The sequence below is a fragment of the Rhodnius prolixus genome, unplaced genomic scaffold (genome assembly GCF_049639745.1).
Source record: "Rhodnius prolixus isolate KJV_2025 unplaced genomic scaffold, Rpr scaffold_11, whole genome shotgun sequence".
Taxonomy (NCBI): domain Eukaryota; kingdom Metazoa; phylum Arthropoda; class Insecta; order Hemiptera; family Reduviidae; genus Rhodnius; species Rhodnius prolixus.
The window spans coordinates 11,417,462-11,444,598 of NW_027411625.1; the positions used below are offsets into that span (position 1 = coordinate 11,417,462).

The 27,137-nt window shown below is 35.1% G+C and overlaps 1 protein-coding gene across 2 annotated transcripts; it reads right to left on the bottom strand.

Moving 5' to 3' along the window:
• Window positions 1-2,509: 2,509 nt before the first annotated feature.
• On the bottom strand, window positions 2,510-25,463 carry LOC141459276 (brain-specific homeobox protein homolog). Of its 2 annotated transcripts, none has more exons than XM_074138140.1 (5): window positions 25,122-25,463; window positions 18,047-18,188; window positions 15,243-15,424; window positions 12,477-12,585; window positions 2,510-5,964 (listed from the first exon to the last, which is right to left on the bottom strand). In XM_074138140.1, exons 1-5 carry the CDS (start codon window positions 25,221-25,223, stop codon window positions 5,834-5,836), a joined length of 666 nt encoding a protein of 221 aa, XP_073994241.1. In that variant the 5' UTR covers window positions 25,224-25,463; the 3' UTR covers window positions 2,510-5,833. The 2 variants fall into 2 exon arrangements, with proteins under 2 accessions (XP_073994241.1, XP_073994242.1); XM_074138141.1 differs by having other exon boundaries at window positions 15,243-15,415; window positions 25,122-25,459.
• Window positions 25,464-27,137: the final 1,674 nt, after the last annotated feature.

Below are 27,137 nucleotides of genomic sequence, written 5' to 3' on the forward strand. Positions count from 1 at the left end.
TCCGATATTCGAAATTCATCAACCAGGCATGCGATTTTCCAGTTTTTTGGGGGGATTTTTTCGAAGACAACAATTTTCTATAATTTCGCATAACTATTTATTCATCTGTTGTTTATCACTTTAGTTTCTTAAGAAAATTGATTTTGGAGGTTCTACGAAATTAAGAACCATTCTAATTTTAAACATCCTTCCGATCTGTTATTATTTCTTAATCATAACAATTACAATATGATTACAAACATATTTGCATTATGTTACTTGTGTCTGTTTTGTAGTTAATTGAGGGTGCTCCCTTAATATGTAATATAAATTAAGGATGCTTCCTTAAATATGTATCTCTCTAATATTTTTGTCTTTTGTTTTTGTTATTTTCCTTGTCTGTTATCCTAGAGTTTTCGTTGTAAAAATTTTAGTTAAGAGGTTGATCATTAAATGTTTAAAAAATTGTCATTTATTAAATTTTCTAATTTCCCTTCAACAGGACAGTTTTAATAAGCTACTATTTGTAAGGTATGAAGGTGGATGAAATGGACATTCATTAGTCTCTTCTAAATGATTAATGTTCTTGACTCTAACTAGTTGTTCAAGCCTTTAAATAATTTTGCTCGCATTTGTTTGGCAGAGATATATACAATTTAGGCACCACGTTCCACATTCCTACCGTAAACCAATAGTACTTAAAATTTTAATTGACGATTATGGCTATTTTCATATTGGGAATATCGAGTACGACAGCAGATGACAATTTCGAAACAGACTTTTTTTGGACTCAGCCGTGTGCAATCAACACAACCTACATATAACTAATGTTAAAACTATTTTTAAAACATTTACTCGTTATTTCTCGTAAATCTAGCAAAGCTTTTCCATTTCTTCCCTTTTTTAAAACTGCTACTTCCAAAACCAGCCGACCTAATATGTTGTTGAAACCGTAGTATAAAAACAGAATGTTAGAACGTTAAAATAAGGTTTTTGTTTCTTCCCTGAAACAGTCAAGAATGATTTCGGTCTTTCTTTTGTGCTTTCTACTTTATGCAAACTGACAATTTTTCCCCATTCGAAGTCGGTTACCTCCGTGTACCGTTGAGGGATTCTCGGCATGGAGGAAGTTTAATAACTCTACTTTCTCATCAAATTCTAGACTAGACAGACTGAATATTTCATTGAATAAAATCTTCACAATTGTTTTGTTTACCAATGTGATTTGTGTGCCATAAGCGTCTTCTTCATTTACAGAAATTTTCTCTCCGTTTGAGATCTTGGGTTGAAGTAAATAAATTGTAAAAGTTTCAAGCCTTATAACTTTACCAGATGAAGTGCAACTTTTCTTTTATAACAAAGTGCAAAAGGCAAGTATATTGTATTTGGAGTGCATTCCAATGTATGAATTTAATCGTGAATTCCACCAGTTTAGCAGTATTTATTCCCTTCAGTACTTTAACGAAACAGACTTTTTTTTAGATTTGACATCATTTGTACATAAATGTATTTTGATCGTAAAATGTCCCTCTTTCTATTATACTTTTTTTAAATTTATATACAGAGTGATCCATTTAAAACGCACCAATCGCTAATAACTTTTTAGAAAAGCGGAATTTCGTAAAAACCCATGAAGTAAACTATATGTTTTTTTGGGTCTAGTTTTCAAATTTTTTATCCCCGATGCTGTATCATTATTTTTGGCGGAGTTAAGGGCAAAAACCTGATCAAGGTTTCATAAGGACCACTGGTTTTGACAATGATTATGGAAACTATATAAAAAATTGTGAAAAATAACGTTGATCCCGTTTCGATATCCTTAATATTTGTTGAGATATTTAAGATCAAAGTTATAACTTTATCTATTCGTGATCGATTTTCAATATTAATTTCCCACCAGAAATACACGTTTTGGGTGGTCCTCTGACTGCAAAAAATGTTATTTGTATCGCAAATAACAAAAATAATAATAATTGAAGATTTTCAAACATGTAGTGTAATGTAATGGTTATAGGTGAATCAGGGATAAATTTGTTTCATCATCAAATAAAAGCAATCATCATATAATTTTAATGCACCCAGTATGCCAGACTTCTTGACCTATGATTACGGTAAGAATTTCATAATCATTGTCAAAACCAGTGGTCCTTATGAAACCCCAATCGGGTTTTGGCTGTAACTCCGGCAAAAATAATGATACAGCATCGGGAATGAAAAATTTGAAAACTAGACAAAAAAAAACATATAGTTTACTTCGTGGGTTTTATCGGAATTCCGCTTTCCTAAAAAGTTATTAGCGATTGGTACGTTTTAAATGGATCACCCTATATATGAGGGACTCTTAAGAGGAGCAGCTGTTCCTACTTGTCGCTATCTTCTGAAGACGCCCATGGTCTTAATTTTATCTCACACGAACTGGCGAAGTAATATTGTAGTCTGGAATAGTGTGATCCATTGAAATCAACTACGCCCATTGCTTGAGCTAGATTTAATACTTAAGGACAATATTTCAAAGCTTATTTTAGTCGGTAAACGTTTTTATTATACAGATAAAAGTAATAAAATATTTACAATTATTTGTTAAATAATTTGCAAAGTACAATCTTCATTTTATAAATTTCACTTATTTACTTATATGTAACGTGTTGGGCAAGATATTTTAAAAATCTATCTACAGTTATTTACATTCATTTCCGAAATTTGTGCTTACAGTACGAATACATGCTTAACAATACGCATATTAACTAATTACATATAAATTAGGTATCATAAATACTTGGATCAATTAAACAAAAAAAAATCAGTCCTAAAGGAGGATAGTAAAACTAAAAAAGAAAGTTTATTTGGGGTACGTTGCGTTCACTGTCTAGGAAAAATGAGGTAGCCTTAATTGGGTTATTGGTTAACTTTAAAGATTCTAAATAGAAATATGGGTTAAATATTCCTTGGATTATTTATTAATCTATGTTAAATATTCTGCAGTATGAATAGAGGTAGCATAAACTTGGTAATTCGTTTAGTTTTAGTCCAATGTGTTTATGAGTAAGGGTTAAGTCGTATGTACGCATTAATGTTCGGTTCATATTATAAATCCAGTTGGAATTAATAATGACCGGGCTATTATTAATAATGGCCTGATATTTTAGTTAAAACAATAAATCAGGTTTGTAAATTTAATGTGATTTTGTTATAATAATTACCAGAGAAATCTAGTAAATTTTATTCAAAATGTATTTTGATTTTTTTATTTCAGTACTTAGTGATTTTTATTATCTACCGTTTTTCTCAATCATAAAACAGCCACGCAATACTTTCACCAACTAAGTTCTTATTCAAAACATAAATAAATGTAAAAAACGAAAGATTATAATGAAATTGCCCAAAAGTATGTGTTTAAGGAAAACAAATAGGAAAACTTTCATTAGATAATAGTTTTATAGTCTTTCAAATTATAAACTGTGAGTATAAAAAAAAAAAAAAAATTGTGTTTGAATCACAAGACATTCTCTTACCGCAGAAAGTGTAGTTAAGTCTAATTTAAACTTACGATTTGTACTTAAAAGTAGTTGAGTTCAATAATACATTTTAACTTTAAAGATACTTACGATTTTCGAAAAATCGCTAAAAGTTACAAAAAATCTTTCATTGAAATAGCACTCGTAGTCAATTTATTATTTTCAATTTTGGAATAATATATTTTTCTCTTATCAATATTAATTAGGTGATAAGTCCCCACTGAATAGGAACTTTAGAAGACCACCACCGCCATTCAGAAATGCCCTTGAATTTCGCTAGGGAAACATTGCAGAACTACTCATGCGCAATAAGTAACGGCTACTAGGATTTCTCTCTCGAAACTCTCGTAAAAACTGAAAATTCTATTTTATAAATTGACATTACCGTTTCGCTCATTTTGCTAAAAGTTTATTGTCAGATTCGATGGTGGTACCTAAATCATATATAAAATTTAAACTTCCTTTTATTTTACATTTTTTAAAACTGAGTCTAATTTGTAAAAAAACTCGCTCGCAATATATCTTCTTATAATATACTCATATTATAAGGGAAATTAAACATTTCATTACAAAACTATTTATTTAACACGAAGTGTTTTTTTTTTTTTTGCATTGATGAGTTGTAAAGAAGTTTTAATATTTTACTTTAGCAACGATTAGAATACAATTGCAATGTTGAAATTCTCATGGGTTTTACGAGAATAGCCTCCACCTAAATTAGAATTCGTGTCAGCTCACTCTTTGAAATATTTTTGTATCTGGAACTATTTTTAATTGAAGTCATTACTGATTATTTTATGAACCCTAGTACCGTATTTTTATTTCTATTGCTAAGAAACTACTCCACCTTATCTTTGGGCGGAAACACGGCGATGTTAGTCCACAATGTACTATGGAGCATTCAGAAATAATAGATAGAGCACCTTCACTGCTCGCATGCTTCCAACCTAAAGTGTAGTAAGATATTATTACAATTACCTTGATAGTCGGTAATTATTAGTAACAACCAATTATATATTTGTTAAAATTAATCTGTTTGACCATCTTATTTGGTTATTATTAATAACAAATGGTCCAAAATCATACAAACCGACTAACGTACATATACTTACTTTAGTGGGAAAATTAGTTGGATTCTTAATAATCAAGTTTTGCTGGGTTATGTTGAGTTCAAGGTGCTGAGAAATTTGGGTTAATTCTCCGTGGGTTACAGGGTTAATTTATGTGTACTTGATTAGGTATTAGATGATGGCCTTAATTGGGTTATTGGCTGAGTTTAATGTTACTAAGAGTATGAGTTAAATTGCATTGGTTAGTAGGTCAAGTTATTGGGAATATGAGGTAGCTTATTTGGTTTATTTTTACTTCGGGGTATAGAATCTGTGGGTTCTGTTTGCTCCTTCTAGCCTCATACTACCTAATTTAAGAACTTGTTTAATATCTTACAATTTGGATTGCTTTTTTGAAGGAGGCCAGCTTTCAGTTTGTCTAATTTGGGTTTGAACTCTTATTTTTGGTTCGACTTTGGGTATACTTATGTCTAAAAGTTTTGTTATCTCTATCAGCTTGCAGGAGAACTCAATGGTTACTACTTTTTAGCGTTTCTTACATGTTTACTTCGCTGGATCTTGAAGGTTACTTGCGATGTCTTGGTAGTGATGTCACCTCACTCAAGACCTATCATAATTTTACCATGACTAGATTGGTCATAACCAATATATAGACGTCATCACTCTTTGTGATTCAAGATCTGACACAGGTTCTTCTGATGTCTCCACGGCAAGCCAGGTTGTACCTCATCTCTGTGTCTCACTTCATAACATATTTCACATCAATTCACGTCATACACCCTGTAAGGATGCCACATCCTTATGAGTGAATCTTTTTAGAAATCTCTTTATTACTCCATAACCCATGGTATTACCATGTCTTTTTGTTCATCATCACCCAATTTCACATCCATGATTTATAAGCTAGTAAATATGTCATAATCCTGCCTGTAGAAAACCTTATTTCCTCACTTCTCTGCGTGACTCATGATCTAGTAAACCTTGTAGCCAGTTATGGGTCAAATGAAAAGAAGGCATTGCCATTTTGGGTTTGTATTGAGAGTTCAAGATATATATGTATATACATATAAATAATATATACATATATATATTCAGGAGTTTTATAGGGGCATTCTGTTCACCCAAACTTCTTTAAATCTTGAATTTTAGCACCTCCAAAACTCATAAAATATACTCCCGAAAACCCAAAACTAGTATAATCAGGCCTCTGCCCCATTCACAGTATTATTTACAAAAATACGGCTTCCACAGTAAGTCGTTTACACTGCGTTAAGCCCAACTTCCAGATCTACACTTGTCACTGTCGCCCACAATGTCGATATCTTGGTCCGAATCGTCCGAACTGTGATATTCAAGATTACCAATTTGGCTGCGAGAACAGTCTATCGGACGGTCAGCATCTGAAACAGCAAAACAAAAACAAAAACAAAAAAGTCAAGAAGGCTGCTTCATAAAATGAAATAAAAAAATTATAGGGATAATGTCTATTTCTACTCGGCTAGCTCTGGGTTGATTCAAAACACTTAAAAATGGTCATAAGAATTGAGATCGGACGGCAGTTAAAAAAATACGTTCGAATGGAAATATATTTTCATTTAGTCTAATCAATAAATGTAATACAATGTCATTAAATATCATTAATATGGCAATATCATTAATGCAATAATATTGGCGAAGAGTCTGATCTCATGTTTTTTTTTTTTTTTGCGAGGGGGAAAAATGCCAAAGGCACCTTCCGACGATCTGTCGGGTGTGTGGGGCTCGACCCACTAAAAAACCTCCTCCCCTTCAGGCGTAAATATCCATCCCGGAACCGCCAAACAGCATTACTTCGGGATGGCGCCTCGTTACTTGACTTTCCTTCTTTTTTTTTTTTACTCTTCCACCTTACCTACAATAATTCGAGGTCCTTCTTTTTCCTTATTAATATTTTTTTAACAATGGAAGATACCTTTGCCCAGGCTTCCTCATCTTCCAGCATCCGCCCGACGATGCTGTCCGGAGCTATCGGACCGGTGACTTCCTGCAAGCTTCTTCTTTCTTGTACCCATCGTGTACACTCAAAAAAGGTGTGCAGGGCGTCATCCGAGTCCGAGTCCCCGTAAATACACGCCCCAGACGGCCTTTTCCCTATTTTTTTAAGGAATCCTGCGAAATACCCGTGGCCAGTAAGGAATTGTGTGAGGTAATAATCCACCTCCCCATGTTTCCTTTCTGCCCAGATCACCGGGTCAACAATTAATTCTGCCGTCCATCGCCCATGGTAGTCATTGGCCCAGCAGGCTCTCCAATCTTGTGCCAGCCGAGCAATCGCTCTCTTTTTGGCGTCGGTACTACCTAGAGACTCCCTCAGCAGGTAGGTCCTTCTTCTGGCCATTGCCACCAAGTCAATGGGGGGAACACCTGCTATTACCAGGGCCGCCGACCTGGAAACCGTCCTATAAGCACTGATAATTCTCAGTTCCCCTTTTCTTTAGACTGCCGCCAGCCACTTCTTATATTTTCCTTTTTTTAGGGCTTCCGCCCAAATTTCGCTGCCATATAACATGGCAGCATTTGCCGCGGACATCAAGAGCCGTCTCTTGCTAGGCAAAGGTCCTCCAACGTTGGCCATTAGCCTGCTTAGTGCCGATGTGGTTTTTTCCGCCTTAAGAGATACATGTTTTAAATGTTCCCCAAAAGTTAGTTTTGTATCTAGGAATACTCCTAGATATTTTAACGCGCTTTTGGTTCCCATTGCTACTTCTCCCACTTGCATCTGGACTCTGGTATCAATGTGCCGTCTTGTAATGAGGAGGACTTCCGTCTTTTGTGATGCCAATTCCATACCATGATCCTCTAACCAGGATTGTGTACGGCGCATTACCTGGTTAAGCCTTAGTTGAGCATCATCTATATCTCTAGCCGAGATAACAGCTACAATGTCGTCCGCATATCCAACTAGAAAAGTGTCATTTGGCATTTCCATACGCAAAATTCCATCATAAGCCACATTCCAGAGGTCTGGAATCTCATGGGGTTAGATGAGATTATATTCTTAATGGCGCAATCGGGGCATGAATAAAGATTTTTAATTATCAAAGTTAAGCAGACGATTCTGCGTAAAAACACTAGCCTTTTCGGAGTGACACGCAAATTCTAGGTTAAACAAACAACTTTAAAAAATTTCAGTCGAATACTTATCAAAACTTAGATTGGGAAAAGATAAAATTTTATATTGAATTTAAATGAATTAGGAACTTTAATTTTGTGGATTTTTTTCATATGAATAAAATTAGATTTGCACACAGAAGCACCTAATATTTATAACACAACCCATATAGCATTGAAGGAGCAATAATTCGCTTTTGCTACATTTATGGCTCTTGATTTTGGACAAAATTAATTGGTTTATAAGAAAGAAGGATTCTAAGAACATCAGTCACTTAGGAAATGTAAAAAAACTGTTAATAAATATTAATGTTTCAAAGGTTGAGTTGAAGCACAGTATCCTTACCAGCAGGTATGGAAGAGTTTGCTTGCACATCAAGAGGTAACTGAGCAGATATTCTAAGGAATGCGGCGATGGAGATTTGAAGGTTGAAGACACTACTTGCAGTAAGTATGCTTTTAAATAGGGAATGTCTGCACGAAAGTTTTGAAATAGGAAACGCTTTATCAGTAGAAACGAGTAATACAGTATAATTAGAGAATTAAAATTATTTTCTTTATTATAGCCCAACAGTAAGGTTTAAAAGTAAAGATAACGCTCTGCTTTTGTGAAATAGATTTCATAAGAAAGCTTAGTTTTACCTCTTCCTCTGGAAACTGGTGTAAAATGAATTTGCGTGAATAAAATGCAAAATCAAGTTGTAGCTTTGTTGATTTTATCCGTCATACCACGTTCGATTTTCGGATTTTCATGTATCATCAGAAGATTTTTCATCATATTGATCTAGATTCTTTTTGTTCACCCCACCAGGTAGGCCAAAACTTGTATTCTCGGCGAAGGCACAAGATATAACATCGGTAAGATAGCACTTCTCTTTAGAAGGGTAAAAGAGAATGAAAAGGTGGGAGAGCTTTAATCTAAAATACTAGGTGTTTAGGCGAAGGAAGAAGGTTTTATTCGAGGTTATATTGTGCTACAATAACTTGCCTACTTGATATGCCTGACGAGGCTCATTAAGTCTTGTGTTCTGTCAAGAAGTTTGTGTCAAGACCCTTGTTAACCCTCTCCACTACCCCATGTTGCCAAGCGAGTTGCACCGCCATTTTTTGTTGTTAATAACTTCTTTACCCCTTCCAGTTCTGTCAGTTATATTCAGGACTCTTAACCATTTTGCTGGAGAAGCTCTCCTTTTAACTCGAGTGGTAAAAGACAAGGCCTGGGGGTTGATGTAGCTGACTCTGCCTATTGTTACGACTAATAATGAAAAAAGGGGCGACAGTTCCCCCAAACTCCTTTTAAAGTGTAATCAATTCTGGTGTGCTACCGTAAAGTACACGAATCCAGGTGGGGGATGAGTTCGCCCTGTTTTAAACACCATTCACTGTGACACCAAGCTATTTCCGGGCCTCAAACTTCTAAAGAGTGTCTTAAAAGTCCTTTCATTGCTTCGTTTTTAATTATTAGTTAACCTAGGTGCCACGGTAGCCGAGCGGTTAGAGGCGAGACCTTCAAAGCTAATATGCATTGTGGTACTGGGTTCGATTCCCGGTCTTTAGGCATTGGATTTTATTTTAATGGTTAATAAAATAAATTTGCAGTAAAGTATGTTTGCTAGTCGCCTCCGTCCACGACACCTAGTAAATGGTAGTTGGACGTTAGGCCCCGCCTGAAAAAATAGGCGATTACTTTACTTTTACTTTTATTAATTAACCTAAGGCAATCCTTAGCATTGATACTCTTGCTTTTTAGGCACAGATACTAACTCCAGTAGATTTTCTGAACTCATTTGTCTTTTCGAAAATGCGGTCCCCTTAGTAAAAAAAAAAAGACAACAAAAATTCTGAAGATCTTGACTCATATATTTTATTTAAAGTAGTTTTGTATTTTCTATAATTGAAGACCTTGCTTGCAGTGTCTTATCTTTTTACTTTCCATGCTGACAACCGTTTTTTTCTCTTTTATTTTATCTTTATATCTGTTGTAAATAAAGCACTGTTCTTCTTACTTTTTCTTACTCTTCGTAAGGAGAAAGTTATTGTAATCATGCACATTTTCCATTTTGAAATTTTTCTGGAAAGATCTGTTTTAGGTCTCTTGATGTATGAAAGTGTGGTTTTTAAAAACTAGTCTGAGATTTGAGTAGCTTAAGGCTTCCCTATAAGGTTACATTTCAGCGTAATTTGTGATTTGACAAACTGTAAATGTCAAATAGAATACTCCAATATTCGGAATTTGAAGAATGTTTGTGAGTCAAAACATTAAGTTAAGCGCATGTCACGGAAGTGTTCACAACAGATTAATGTAACACAAGAGAATAAATCTTTTTATTAGTTTTTTTGCACGAACTACTAGTACCTACTAGTATAACACTGGGAAATTAAGAAGTAGCACATTATTATGCAATGACACCGAATGCAACTAGTAATTCTGCATAAAAACTAAAATAATACAATTTGTCTATTCTTTCTAAGAGCGTTTTAAGCAAGGAGTGTGAGAACTCAACTCTTACCTTATTGGTAAGTAAATAAGGTCATCTCTTGATAATGATTCGGCCCCTGATTAGATCACTTTAAAAAATGGCATACTGGGTAAATTCTAATATTTGTAACAGTAAACGGTACTTTAAAAAAAGTAAAAAGTAAACACCTATTTTTTTTTGGCACGTCCAACTACCAATAAAATGTTGTAGACGTGGGAGCGGGTGTTGGTGTAGTGATTATGAAACATGGATTTGTAAATGGGAGATCCTCAAAAGTCAGAATCGAAAATATACTCTATTAGAATACGTAAACTAATCAACTAATCCCCTTTTATTGTGATTGAATTAATTCCACTGCATTTGAATAAATGTGTAGGTACAAAACTTAAAAACAATGACGCAATCGGCGGACGTGTTTTTGGAATTCTAATCAACGGACTTGATGCCAACCCAATAAATACATAGACTTGGGTATCAATAATAGAATTCCTTTTTAAGTTTGAGGGTGAACTGTTGTTCTACGAAGTTTCAATCTTCCCGAGTTATTACTTTTATGTAACCTAGAAAAAAATTGATCGTTCGGTCTTCAAGCATTGTTGTTACTTTATATTACGTTTTGACGAAAAACGAGGCAACGTTTTATTTATTCCCTAAATTGTACAATCTGCCCATTTGTAACCAATGTTTTCTACCAAAAAGTGTTTATTCATCCAGAAGTGTAGGTTACCTTTATAAGAAATTGAAATTTTTTGATACGCACTTCTGTATCTTGTCAAATTTGTTAGTGGAGGAAGGTCTAAAACTCGTTTTCTTGTCAATACGTGAGAGTACATTCAGTTTACTCCTCAATCTTTACAGTAGGAGAGGGTGCAAAATCGATTTGTTAACTTCAGCTACCTTCTTAGTGTGTGTGAGTGAGAGAGAGTGTCTGTGTGTGTGTAATCGAAGCAGTTATGGCCGATCCAAGGTATTTAGAGGTCCCCGCACTTAAACTGTGCCCAAATAATTGGAGGGGTAGATTTTCTCCTGCTTCCTTCCCCACTACCAGGAGTAAGACAGAGAGTTTATGAATAGTCAGATGGAGGGGAGGTCACGCCTACCACAAGGACTCGAGACCTAACCAACCAAATACTGGTTAGGGCGGGACTTAGGCCTGTGCCCGTCCGCCCCACAACAGCAAACACCCCTCCAAAAAGCATCGTTTTAAAGACTTCTTCAAATATGACCACACCCACAATATTCTCAGTAATTTCTCCATTTATTTTTTTTAAACTATTTTACAATCCTCAACTCTTAGAACCCCTCTTTTTCTGAACCCTGATGAAAAAAAAAAAAATCTATTCTCAACTTTCAGCCAGCCGAGAAAGAAATCCATTTTTAAGTAAAAGTGATAGTACTTCTTTCGCTTTCTCTTTTACCTTCTAAGAGGAGATATTTGCATTAATTGGATTTTTGCATATTTTACATTTTGAGTTTACACAAGAATTAACAATTTTGGGAATCCGTAATTACAAAAAAACTAGTTAATGTGTGTGATCAGCATTACTCAACCAAGAAACAATCATGGAGTTCAAACTGATATTTGGTTTAGGTGCCACGATGCGACAGGAAGTAACCTTTCGACAAGCTCAGCCTACCGGAAGTGATACTGTAGGGGCTAACTGATTTTCTTTATATTTAATATTTTAATTCCCGCAAGAAGCTCTAAATCGTTAGAAATTTTTTTATCATTTTAAGGGACTAGGAATTCATCTGAAGTGCTATTTTGGTCCAGTCACTTATAAATTAAATTATTTGATAAAAATTAAAAAATTAAACAAAAACAAAGAAGTAGAAAGGTGTTCTATAGCACTTCTGAATTCCTGTTCAGATAAAAACCTTTCGATTTTGTTTAGAATTCTTTTCATAATAATTGATTTCATAAAGGGTTTCCGATTCGTCACCTTTCCAAATCAAATTTTGATCAAATCAAATTTGTAAATATAATGAGGCTTGCGTGAATATTGCCTGTTGCACCTAATTGCTCGTCTTTTAAATGAGTTTGATAACCCTTGTCTAGATTTCTACTGTTTCAGTCTTTGTATACTTAGTAGTGAAACCAAATAACTTCTATTATAGTGCAACCTGCCAACATTTAATAAACATTCGATGTTAAGGGTAAAAACGTCGTATGAGTCTTTACATAGATGACGTCGGATGTATTCGAGCTATTTTTGAACTCCAAAGGAACTCCCGAATTCCCAAACAGACATAGTATACCATTCATACCATTCGAAACTTACCTTTATTTTGGCTCGCTGAGTTCGATGAATTCTTATTAATACTTCGGTCATGCAATTTCCTTAACTGCTTTTTATGTTTCATCCGCCGATTTTGAAACCAAGTCTTCACCTGTAGGGCATAATTTCGAATCTATTAATAGATAGATAAATCGTTTTAAAAGCATTTCGTATAAACTAGTGCAAACTAGCCTAAGAAAGTATATAGGGGGGGCAAACTTCGACTTTTCCTCCCCCTCCGAATTACAGCTCCTAGGAGCAGGCCAGCAGAGACGATACGAAGACTTATCTCACAACCAGGATCGAAGTTCTCCTCAATCTCAAAACTCTTTATTTTACTGAGAGTGGGTGAACAGCGCAAGAAGATGGACGCACGAAAGCAAGATATACTGATTTCTTATCAGTTCTTCCTTAATCCAAGGCGACCCGAGTCGAAGAATGGATGGTACAGGTGATCGAATGCGAAGCCAAAAAGGTACCAGGCGCTCCTTTAGAGTTAAGAAGTCTTCCCTAATTAACGCAAGCTTTAATTAAAGGGTATGTAACCTCTTCAAAATGCCCTCGGATGTTTGATTCGTCAAAATGATTCCTAAATGTCGGGTGATGGAGGAGGAAATAACCTCTCTCGCGGGAAGGTTTGTTAGCTTTTTAAGGTGTTGGGCACAGCTGATCACTAGGTGTTGGGTCAGAATTATATCCTTCCTGTGTAAGTGACATCACGTAGTGGTTATACGACTGCCGGCCCCCCGAAACCTTGGTAATTCTTTATACGGCCTGGGCGGTTATAGGTTTAGACCAGGGGACCGCATGCGGCCCCCGAGGTAATTTTTTATGGCCCACGATGTTCTAAAATAAGTGAAAATATAAAAAATTGTTACTAAGAAAATAGCGCTTAGGGGAGATCGAGACAATGCCGCACACACAATTCCGTTAACCCTTTAACTACCGAAGACAAGTATACACGTGGCCCAGTGCCTTTAATGGGGGCCTGTGGGTGACTACTACCGGCGACGTTTAGAAACTCTCCGTGTCACGTGATGTAAACTGATAACAATAGCGAAAAACTTTAAAAGAGCATTCTGGGTTGAGATGTTGTGGATCATACCTATCAAATCAAATTAGTAAATTTAATGAGGCTCTCGTGAATCTTACCTGTTGCACCTAATTGCTCGACTTTTAAATGATTCTGACAACCGTTGTGCAGATTTCTACTTTTTCGGTCTTTGTCACAAACGTTTATGGCCAGGGCCAAAATAAGCAGAAAGGGTAGCCTTTATTTGGAAAGTGAATGGTAAAATACAAGGGAAAAACTCCGAATTGGCTTCCAGTTCGTCTAGATTTCTACTTTTTCGGTCTTTGTCAAAAACGTTTATGGCCAGGGCCAAAATAAGCAGAAAGGGTAGCCTTTATTTGGAAAGTGAATGGTAAAATACAAGTGAAAAACTCCGAATTGGCTTCCAGTTCGTCTAGATTTCTACTTTTTCGGTCTTTGTCACAAACGTTTATGGCCAGGGCCAAAATAAACAGAAAGGGTAGCCTTTATTTGGAAAGTGAATGGTAAAATACAAGTGAAAAACTCCGAATTGGCTTCCAGTTCGTCTAGATTTCTACTTTTTCGGTCTTTGTCACAAACGTTTATGGCCAGGGCCAAAATAAACAGAAAGGGTAGCCTTTATTTGGAAAGTGAATGGTAAAATACAAGGGAAAAACTCCGAATTGGCTTCCAGTTCGTCTAGATTTCTACTTTTTCGGTCTTTGTCACAAACGTTTATGGCCAGGGCCAAAATAAACAGAAAGGGTAGCCTTTATTTGGAAAGTGAATGGTAAAATACAAGTGAAAAACTCCGAATTGGCTTCCAGTTCGTCTAGATTTCTACTTTTTCGGTCTTTGTCACAAACTTTTATGGCCAGGGCCAAAATGAACAAAAAGGGTAGCCTTTATTTGGAAAGTGAATGGTAAAATACAAGGGAAAAACTCCGAATTGGCTTCCAGTTCGTCTAGATTTCTACTTTTTCAATCTCTCACCTACTTTTGTGTCCAGGGCCAAAATAGAAAGGGTAGCCTTTATTTGGAAATTGAAAGGTAAAATATAACGGAAAAATCACCGTATTGGCTTCCAGTTCGTCTAGATTTCTACTTTTTTGGTCTTTGTCACAAACGTTTATGGCCAGGGCCAAAATAAACAGAAAGGGTAGCCTTTATTTGGAAATTGAAAGGTAAAATATAACGGAAAAATCACCGTATTGGCTTCCAGTCATAACTTTAATCAAATTTGTAAATGGATGCGACCCGCGTGAAACTTGCCTATTGCACCAAATGGCTCGTGTTTTAATTGAGTTTGACCATCCCTGGCTTAGACGGATGCCGTCTTAAAATATTCCCAACCTTTAATTTTGGAAATCTGATGATAGCTAAGCGGGGAGAGATGCGTAGAACAACCGGTATTATACCTCCCTGTTGATTTCTCACTCTAAAGCCTGAAGAGCTTAGCAGTTCTCTTTAGAACTGGGCGAGCCATCCATAGAATACCTACTGGTAGCAGTTATTCTTTGATGCCGGCTCCCTCCTTGAACTTCCCCAGATAACCTGGGTGCATTGTCTCATTACCTAGATCACTGCCAACAGAAACTAGAGGAAGGTAACATATTGAAGGTCCAAACAGGTGGGAGTATTCAGTATAGCTAAGGTAATGTTTCTAAATTGGTTAGGTTTGCTAAATGGTGAAGATTTAGTCAACGATCGCGCTCTGAACGGCTGGAGCCACAAACCTGTGTTTCTGACAGATGTAAGGCGTGCGCTAACTCTACACGTTCTGGTGTCGACAAATATCGTTGTGCCTCGAATCGTTTCTCTAATCCAGTTAGTTGGTGATCCGAGAATACGGTCCTTGCTTTACGCCTTCTATAATGTTTATTACTTGTTTCTGTATTAGTAAATAAACCTGAAACATCTGTAATAATTAGACACAAATACAAACACATAGATAACCTGGAAACTGTGAAACATTCCCACTACTTCTGACTGCAATGCAATTTAGCTTGGGGCTGCAATTTTCATTTTTTGTTCATTTTTAAAAACATCACTATACTGAGTGTAGTGCAATCCTACAGCTCTATTCCAGAACAAGAGTGCATAACAGCTGGAGTATTCAAAGAGTAACTAACGTTTATGCATCTCTTAGCTTATTTTATTTAATTTTAATTTTATTTTATTTTAAATGAAAAACGAATAAATAATTTAATTTTACAGTTTACAAAAACAACAATTAATAATGATAACCATATTGATAATACAAATAGTTGAAAGAAATTGTTGAAATCTGGCTTTATTTACAAACTTTTGTATATCTGTGCCAAAGAAATCTACATATGTCAAAATGATTGGCTGTCCGCATCATACGAAAGATAGGGGAGTAAAAAACGTAATTATGTTTGCAGTACGGTACATTGAATGGAGAAGAATGTCGTGTAGTATGGGATGAGGTATTAAAAGAAATTAGAGAAAGAAGTTAAGGACAGTCTATTTGAGAATGGAGAAGTTTGCAGAGGAAAGAAAGGTCATAATAAATTCTTCTGGTGGCAAGTGGAGGAATATTGAGAGTGAGCTGTAGATCGGAATAGGTTTCTTTAGGGATTCTCAAACGGCAAGCTAAACACCGAAAGAACTTATCTGAACAGCCTCAGTACCTTGCAAAACGGACTCCAAATTATTGGAACCATATTCAAGATGGGGGTCTAACAAGGGATTTATATAATGTGACACAAGAACGGCTGTCAGAGAAATTCCTCGTGTTCCCAAATGCAAACCAAAGCATTTGTAAACTTTTGCTTCTGATCCTATTGGTTCAGTGTGTCCAGTGGTTGATTCCGCAGTTGTGTTAGTGGATCCTTACACTCCAGCAATCTTTCAGTCTGTCCCACTCAACCAAAAATTTGCACTATTTGTTTATACTAACCTCAGTATTAAATAATTTCAATTGGGAAAACATTTTTAAAAAAATCAAAGAAGATTTATAAACAAATTGATAAACAAAACCAAATTTTGGTGAAGAATTTTCTCTATAAAATAAGGTAGGTTGCCCTATGTTCGCCATCTTAAGGTTAGTCCTTGTCTGGTTTAGAATTTTAGAAGAAAGTATAGCATTGATCCTCCCGAGATTTGAAGAATCGCTAAACGTTACTTAACCAACTTAGACAGGAAAATAATAGTTGGTTTGCATGAAGCGGGTAACTGTTTCCAAAAATTCGCGCGACGCTTGGAACGAAATTATTCTCTTATGTTCAAATGTGAAAATTCTTGATCGAGGAAGGCTTTCAACGCTACCATTTTGGAAAAGCCCTAGGGAAATTGCAAATTCCATAACAGAAATAGTACTTCATACCATTCGAAACATATCTTTATTTTGGCAAGTAATCATTACGAAGATCTTTACATCTTTGGTGGAGGGGTAGCACTTCAGCTGCTATTGGGCTTTGGTTATGATTAAGTGTGTTCAAGCGAATAATTCACGGTCGTGTAACGTCGTTTACTCTTCACTTCTTCTGGCAATGCAGAAGGCTACCATCCAGGCTTCAGTGGTGACAAGAAAGGCATCACTGAGTTACTCAGGGCCGCCGCATGAGACTGGGCAGAGTGCGTATCTGCAGGGTCTTGATTGAGAAACGCCAATCCAATAAAATTTATAACATTAACTTGCAAAATAATTGAAAATTATATCTGTTATCAATTTTTTTCAAAAGAGTGAACCAATCGTTACGCAAACCTGGGTTTTAATGCTCATATAAGAATACAACTTGCCTGCGGAGGGCGCTGATAATGAATAAAGTGTAAATATCTTCTAACCCAGGGGTGCACAAATGTTTTCAAGACATTTTCTAACTTTCGCACATCTTTCTTTTACAGTAATCTAATTCAATGTGAGTAGAACAGTTAGAACAGTTACAGGATCCTGTTAGAAGATCTTAAGACAAGTTTTGATACTATTTTTGATGACGGTCTTACTAATCATCTTTCAAAAGGACAATGTGTGACCACTAGTTGCTTGTCACACCTTTCTGCTATAAGAAAATATGGGATATGGTGCGACGGCTCTTTAGACGTTCCCCAAACACAAATAATTTAGATGAGTTGCGATACCACCTTTAGCAAACCTGAGATGAAATACAACAAGAACACGACAATCACTTCATTCGGCGAATGCCTCGAAGAGTTAGATGATGTATTGTTGATAATGTATTATTAAACTTCTTCTTTAATTTTTGCCATTGAATTTTCCCCATTGAAATCACATACTATCTTAGGGTAACCTTAGTAACTTTAATTCTTCAGACCAGAGCCATTTTTTTTACATGCAGTTTAATTATGACTGAGCAAAAACTACTAGGTGTGCAGTTGTCGGAGTATATTTAGGTTAAATCGATAAAGAGTACTCCCTCAAGAAGAGAACGCAGGTGACAGTAATGAAGGGTTTTAATTTTGAGATTCTCTCTGACCCAGCCTAAAGCCCTAAACATTGCAGTAACAGAGAAGTTAAATTGTTTCCATGAAACAAGTTCAGAAGTTTAGTACTTACCATGACCCGTCAAGAAGAAGGAATCCGTTGGAGTTTTTTGAATGTAAGAAGTCGGATACGTAAGAAACGCTGCGGCTGCCATGGCTACTGGAGGAATTAGTGGGCAACAATCACCACTCACCTCTCTACTGGAACTGCTAATCTGTGGAATAGCCAATCACAGTTATGTTCAGAATTTGTAAGAAAATATTCTATATGTGTTTACTTGTGCTTTTATCTGGTGTAGCGCCAATGTTTACATTGTATCCCCGACAGGTTTCGGGTTACAGTGCCTTCAGTTACTGTGCGCTCGAAACACATGTATAATTGAAAATATGATTAAGCCATTGCTGGATAATATCTTCGAGTTCATCTGGTGTAGTACGCATGAATCCCCGACCGGTTTTGGACTATCAACCGTCAACAGAGGTAGATTAAGCAGTTTGGTATACAGCTTTCGACTTCGCTTACGTACACACGCCCCACATTCAGTAAGCAAGTGTAGTGCGAGATGGTGACGAATTGAAGTCGAAATCTCTACCTCTAATGATGGTTAAGAGTTCTAAACTCAAAGATATTATCCAGCTATGCAGGCTTAATCATATTTTCAATTATACAAGTGTTTCGAACGCACAGTAACTGAAGGTACTGTAGAGAAGTGACAAAATGAAGGCTTAACGCTCCCTTTGTGTAGGTAACAAATACAGTTTAGACACCTAAATGATTATGTCTGATTTGGAACGTTTACTAACAAGTTATTTGGCTTCACTGCAGTTACACTATGATACAAAAAGTTTTAGAGGAAAGCGAGAGTTCTAGAACCCCTACTTAAAATCAATTCCTGAAAAAGAACTTTAATAAAAAAAAAAACGACCACTGCATTGCATAAGAGATTGCTGATCAAGCGATTTTTCTTCGAACTACAATTTTAGTGACGTAAGCATGATTATTCTGGAAAGATAGAAAGTTCCAGTGCTTGACTAAGCTACCGATCAACCTCAGCAATGAACGAGTGAGTTCAGCTAAAGAAGGATGCCAACTACCGAAGGCCCAGCCACGTTTCTCCATGTAGTTACAGAAAATACCAAGTCTGAGTACACATAAACAGCAGAAACATTCAAAAACTTTTATGGTATGTGATGGAAATATCGTGATCATCACCACATTGGAAGCACTCTTTGTTTTTCTCTTTTTAATTCGTTGAGATTTTCTAGAAGCGGCAAAAAACGATCTTGTTGAAACTCATTGCATTCTTGACCATTTATTTGATACATACAGTGAAGTTCGATTAAATGTACTTCCAGAGGAGGGAACTGGTTAGCATTACCTCTGAAGTGACATTTAGTTCAATATTTGTGGTGACACCTATATTGTACACTCCTTAACAAAAACTTACAGTTTTAAAAGTTAAGTATAAGGGTTGATTAAACGCTAAAAAGTACACAAATTAGCAAGTACCCAACATTTCTTGAATACTTCAGCTCGTAATTTAAGCGATGATAAGCTAGAAATGCCTTTCTGCTAAATTATTTTATTTTTCTTGAAAATAGTTCCAATTATTTTCTTTTAACTTACATTGCAGTCTCCGTTTATTCAAACTATTGTATTTTTATGTAGATCTACTTCTTTTATTTTAGCCAGGATACTTGATTTTAGACATGTTCCTATCAGGAGTTAAGACAGATTGATCATAACTTCCAAAAAAAAAAAAAAAAACAGCATTGGAAATAAACCAAACAATTTTTGTGGTTATCAAAAGCTGTGTCGGGCAAACAATTAATCGGTTTATCAAAAAGCAGAAACCGTAAGGGTTTATAATTAAATTTAACGAAAGGGAAAAGCTGGGGAAATAGCCAATAATGACTTGAGAAAACTGAGAACACCTCTAAACCTCAAATTAAATTCTACTACAGCTCATATCGATCTAAACCTCTTTTATGTCAAGTGTGTACAAACCTCAGCACCGTGAAAGGTCGCAAGCAGAATGAATTCCAGCAAAATTCTCTTAAATTGACAGGGCCTTCTCTAGGATTCACTTGGCTCGAGGTAAACAGAACTAATTATTAGCATGGCCTTCATAGTAAATTGCTTTTCTCTTTCTTGGTTAATTTAAGATGTAGAACTGATCAGAATTTTTCCCTGATACGAAAACTAATTGCTAATATATATTAAATTTCAGAAAAATAAAACAAATAAAGAAGCCTCCCAAAAAAATCCACGTTTTAAAACTTTTCATCTTCATCTTTTCCTCTAAAATCGTCGTGATTCTCTAATTTTATACTCGATCCTCGATCAAGTGTAATAAAGTGTAATAAGTTCTTCCTTATCATGAATAAAGCAGGTTGATATCAATTTCAAGTCGGAAAAGCAAGTCCGATGTCGTGGCAACTAGAAGTATAATAAAATTCCCACGCTGAGTCTATTCCAAACAAAGGCATTTTGTAGCAAGATTGTGAACCATTCTAATGGTGAAGCTTTAGCAATGTTTTGTAGCAATGTAAACCTACACGGTTTATAATCTGTCTTATTTACTTATCAAATTATTTATTATATAATTATTTAAGTGACTGTGCTAAATTCGTATGTTCGTTAAGTTCATCGTCGTTCTTAGTTTTATTGCTGGCAATATTTTTGAGAAGTCTGGTAATTTAAACAATATTAAATGACTAGATAAACTCTTTAGAATCACGGAGCTTTCCCCGGCCTGTCTGCGACTCTGCAAACCAATTTGAAGCTTCACAAGTCTTTCTTGTACTCCACTTATTGCTATTAGTTACTCATCTTCCTTCTAACGATTGCTTTCATAGATCAACTTTCGCCAACTACTTCCAACCTATGTCAGCTGATTAATGAGTAATTAACAGCCAAAGTGGCTCAAATGCAGTCCACAAACAAAAGCAGGAGCACTCTGGACGAAAAGTCGAAACAATCTTTCTGAAATTCTGCTAACCTCCACGCTGAAACTGCCTAAAATGAATAAACTAAGACGTATAAGCGGTTACATTATTGCTTCCCAATTTTGCAGAAGCAGTTTTTGTCCTGAAAGTGATCCTTTAAAATTCAATCAGGAGTCACAATTAGCAACCCAAATATTAGTAACTGTTTACAATATCTATATTATGAGCTTCATATAACCAGCGTTCTTTAACATTACTCTACCTCCATTTAAAAACACCATAATTTTAGATTTTTAAAAGTTATCTTGAGATTTTACTTCGCACAGTACTCGTCCATTTTCCAAAAGATTTCGCTGCAGGTGGGATATTGATACTATGTTATCCGCGTGAAAAGAGACTTTAATCAACTGAGCACTATTGGAAATCCAACATCAGCGGGATTAGCAAACTGCGCTGCCTTACGCGATATTTATCACTAAAAGTTTCAGTTTTTGTTTAGAGTAATTACTTAGCTATCAGATCACATTACAACACTTCTAACCACTAACGGTTCAACAGACAAATTGTGAATTAGTTAACTGAATTAACTGATATTGTTGAGGTAGATACTTTGACCATACTTCAGGATAGAAATTGGTTAATGAGACCTATGATAATTTAAAGAATTAAATGGCAGAAATATTTGAATTACAAGTTACTGATCAAATTATAGTTCTCTTCCAGATAAATTTAACCTCGACGTAACGAAACTCAGACTTGTTTTTCAACTGGAATGCCAAATATTTATTTTAATTGTAGAAAATATCAATTCCATTCAGATGACATCTGAAAACTGGGCTTACATAGTTTTAATCTTTCTTGTTTCTCTTAACTTTTACATGACTTCCAAGGCAGAACTCTCTCATAGTCTGTATAAGCTAAAATGTTTAGTGGGGATAGATTCTTTTTAATAATACTAAGTAATAATATAAATTTAAAGCTTTTTGTAGAACTCCCATGTACTTATTTACTTTACTTCTGCATCATGATTATTTAATTAAACTACTAAACGTGCCAATTGTGAGATACCTCAAACTGCTGGCAATGGAAACAATAAAAAGAATAGCTTATTAGTATAAAGATATGGGGCGAGACCTGTGAAGCTAATATGTATTGTGGTACTGGGTTCGATTCCCGGTCTTTAGGCCTTAGATTTTATTTAATGGTTAATAAAAGAAATTTACAGTAAAGTATGTTTGCTAGTCGCCTCCGTCTACGACACCTAATTGGTAGTTGGACGTTAAACCCTGCCTGAAAAAATAGGCGATTTCTTTACTTTACTACTTATATAAAGATCTGAGTAATTTTAACAATGAGCATGGTTCAATAGTTAATGTAAATTGTGAAGATTTCTGTAACTCGAAAAATGAATTTAGATTACTTAGAGAGTAAGATTTCTTCTAACTATTACAAACTTCAATTTAGTAGGTATATATAAAGCCCAAAATTCGCAGTCCCCAGTTGTTTATAAACATTCAAATTCCAATTAAGATTTTGATAAATTTTATGTTGATGATAATTTTACAATAAAACATTGATGGATTATGAAATTAAGAGGAGATTTACTTAATTTAAAGCACAAAAGATATATTATTATTGCAGATTCACAGTTATGTTCATTGTGTGATATGGGCGAAATAGAAAATGTAACCTAATTCGTCGCACACTGTTCGGCCTATAAACAAATTAGCTTGTGATAATAAAGCAACCATTTCTAATGAAGAATTAATCTTATATTTGGATGGAGAGGGTTGGGATATAATGTTAAAATAATGTAAGACTGCATGCGTATTTAGAAATAATAAAATTAATGAGAAATAACATTGATTTCACATATTCTTATCAGTTCTATACTATAAGTGTACTGGTTTCTTACTTTTATAATATATTGTATATTTACTTTTTCATATAAATAATTAGTTTTCTTTATTTTATGGTCAGTCTGTAGAATCTGTACAACAACCTCCGCGAATGGTCTTTGACTTAGCGTAGATCTTTTATTGTAGAATATTTTTTTTAGTTTTATATTGAAAGTTATTGTATATATATATATATATTTTTTTTTTTTTGTAAATAAAAGACATTGTCTATCTATCTTCTATTTTTCTCTACAAAGACCTCCCGTATGACGGTTTTTCATGACGTTTTTTAACCATTGGATCCAATATAAAATTCTCATTTAAAACCCACCATATCAACAGATTCATGTCATGTCCTTATATCACCCAATTTTGCCAAATCGCGCTTCTATAAGACATTCTCAAAACTACGGTCGGTTATCAACAGGGAAACAGAAAGCAATATTTATATTTGTTTCTAGATTCTAAGACAAAAGATATTGTCTATTCCTTCTTTCTTAAATTATATGGAAGCTATAAAAATTTGTTAAAACACAATAGAATTTTGTTTTTTTGCATTTACCCGACTTTGTCGCGTATTACTATGCTTTTTTTACACAATGATTTCTAATTTTCCTTTAGGGGCGGGTGTTGGTCTAGTGGTCAAGAGTGTGGCTTTGTAAGTGGGAGATCCCCAAATCGAATGCCGCGTATGATGACTACTTTTTATTTGTTAGAAAAGATTGTTTATAGTAAAGTATGAGCTTCCGCCTCTGTCCACGACACCCAATAGCTAGTTGGAGGATAGCCCCGCCTGAACAAATAGGGGAATAATTTACTTTTAATTTTCCTCGATTTATATTCTGACATTTCTGTCAGTATTTTATGTTTAAAAAAAAACATCCAATTCTCTGTTTGGGAATTTTTGTCCATGATCAAATTAATTTGATTTATTATTTTACAATTGAACTTGAATAGAGCTAATTATTCAATTGACTTTATGGCAATAGAATAGTTCAATCTGCAAGTTCCAATAACATTATTGCGAATTTACTGCAGATTCATTAAATTCAAAATTTTAGTGGAAATTAAAATTTGCTAGGGGTAGAGGAAAAAAATGGATGACAATTTTTCTACTTTTTCGAATTAACACAACAAAAGTGTAGGTTTATTAATTTTATTTTAAACATTTTAGCCGGAGTTTCTGAGAGAAGTTGCAAGATTAGCCTGAAGAATACAAATGGAATGCTAAATTCACCCGGAGTTTGCAAAGTATCTGTTGGCTGAGAGTGGCACATTACTGAACGTATTCACAGATCTGGTGAATAGTAACACCACAAGGGTCTTCATCAAACTAGGTTTCAATGTAGCCTTTTACTTTGATTAACGGTGAACTGTAAGTCACGTTACCCACAACATTATTAAGCTACTTTCAATAATTTTACAAACTGTTGTGCACAGAATTACTGAAAATTACTCATGAATGGTGATCATGACAAGAGCCAGACAATGCAAATGACAAGAGCCTAAATTGGGAATGACACTAAATTTAAATGCAACAAAACACCCACTTTACTTAAATGCACCCGCGAATAGTCAGATTTAAATTCACTTGAAGTCGATTTTTTGTAAGCAATGTATTAAAGTTGTATTAATGGCAGTAAAGTTTTCCGAAGCATACCAAATACACAGGACACTAAATCAAGGCATACACTGCATGATTTGGGAATATAACTCAGAACCAAAACAAGCCTGTGCTAAGCGCCTTGGCTGTATCAGAGACAGAAAGGTTTGACGTAAAAAACAGATAGTAAGTACTCCGAGTAGAACTATAAAATTAAGGCTTAAACTATTTTATTATTTGGGACACAATTCAGTCAGTATTTGGGAGGCAGTAGTTTCAACTGTATAAATCTTGCAGTGCTTCGATTTGAACTAAATTAAGGCATATTTACTACAAGATTTGGGGTATTATTTGGGCTATATTTCAGCCGAGTAGGTTTGCCGGGTTATACAAGTAAAACTTCCACTTAAACTGTGAAATAATGCAAGATTACTACAAAATTTAGACTAAATGCTGGGCTGTAGTATTAACAGAGTAGTTTTTTATCTATTAACACCAAGTAGTACTCTTTTTTAAACTGTGATTTAGGACATATTTACTGCACGATTTAGGAACACCGACAAGGCTTTTAGATATTTTGTAACAGTGTAATTGTTCTGTAGGCCCACCATAGTATTCAATGGTTTAGTGGATCTGAATTTAGGAACATTCTCAGCATTATTTTGGGTTATACATAGGCAATTTGTTATACTACTTACAAGTGGTTGTGATCTAGTTGCTGGTGTAAACAGGATATCGTCTATGAGGAACGAGGGAGATCTTTTAGGCCAAGTTGTTTTCTCTAGGCGATTTCCAGCCATCACTTGGATTCAAAGTAGTTGTTTTTTTCTTTTAGGAAATATCCTGCAGTAATTTCAGATTTCCGTTTTTATAGTTTTGTCTGTAACTGTACAGTTATCATATAATAATAGATTAAATATTTCAAAATAGTGTTCCATTATTCTGAGTAACTATTATTATTATTATTATTATTATTATTATTTTTAATGCACTTGTCTAGCTCTAGATATACACGACACTAACTCGTCGTCATGTCTTGAAAGTCACTTATCTACCCACTTTTACCCCTTCTTCATTATGGAGGGTGAATTTTCATCCCCTTTCGAGGGAGAAAATACTTCAACCTAGCCCCCAATCATAAGTAACGATATAGTCAAACAGACCACGCCCACAGTATATTTTACATTCAAGCCACGCCTACATTATCTCCTACTCCTAAATATACCGCACACTATTTAATGTTTTATATAATAATTTGTAGACCTATACTCCTAATTTCAAACCTCATAAACTTGATTAAAGAGTTAATAAGTTCAAAAGTTCTGTTATCAACAAAAACGTTTAAGAGGACTCAATTTAAATTTAGAGAAGATCACCTGGAAACAAGGTAAAGCACACTTATCACAAACGGTAGGAATGTGGTTTTAATTTTACTTACACTGTTACCTGGTGTTTTACCTGATTTGTTGACTTGTCTAGCTTGTCATTCGACTGCATCTCATTGAAATGAACTCTGACTTCACTTAGTAGAGTGCAACTTGCAGACATGACAGAAATTGTTCAACTTTAGTAAATGAAACTTACAAAGGTAAATTAAGTAAAAAGAAAAGAAAAGAAAGGAAGGGGAAAAAATTGAAGAGAATTCGTTTACAGTACCAAACCTTTTTGCGCTACCTCTATTAGACTACAGGAGTCTATAGCAAATCAATTTAGTGTAGCTGACTACCCATATCTCTTCTACCACCCTATGAACCCACATCGTTCTTGCAAGTATAACCCAATCACAGATGTACACCCATGTATCAATATCCACACAAGTACACATTCTCCAATACATACGCTTGACAATTCAATAAAAAAAAAAAAACTCAAACATGGCATATCCTACGAAAAGACTTTCTGTCGTCCCTGCAATTTGTTAGCATGAAATATTTTGTGGCTTTATTGCAATAATAACTGACACTATACTGAGAACAGAAATTGTCCTGTACATAAAGTATTGCCTATTTTTTCAGGCGGGCTTTACGTCCAATTACCAAATTAGGTATCGTAGACGGAGGCGACTAGCAAACAAACTTTACTATAAATTTCTTTTATTAACGATTAAATAAAATACAAGACCTAGACCCCGGGAATAGAACCCAGTACCGAAATACTTCTTAACTTTGCAGGTCCGCCTCTTCCGCTGGGCTATCCTGGCGGCTTGGTTTGTGTATGTTGTATAGTATTGTTTTATCCTGGCAAGAGTACCCCTAACATTGAAATTTTTAATTGTACATGTTCCAGAATCTAGGTTATATCTGTAGCGTAGCGTGGTTTTTTATATTTGGGATGGTAACTCTGTGACTATTTCACAATAAAATTTCTTTCGGATTTCCGTGCAAAGTGGATAACTAGAAGTAGATTTCCAATCCCTTTCTTAAAGAAAGATTATGTGCGGATATTTATTTTAATTTTTACTTATTATAAAAACGTTCATAACAGAAGAAAGACGAGGATTCAGCTAAAACATCTTTAAAATTAATATTTTAAAAAAATCTCTGGCATACGCAAATAATGTAATGATTCGATGCGAATAATTTCATTGCCCTCTAAACTGTAACTCAAACGGGAACCATACACATAAACGGCAATAGAGCAACATACGCATTTGGAAATGATAAACGTGTTGAAGGCGCACCTGGAAACAGCCTGCAATGTGTTTTATTACGCCA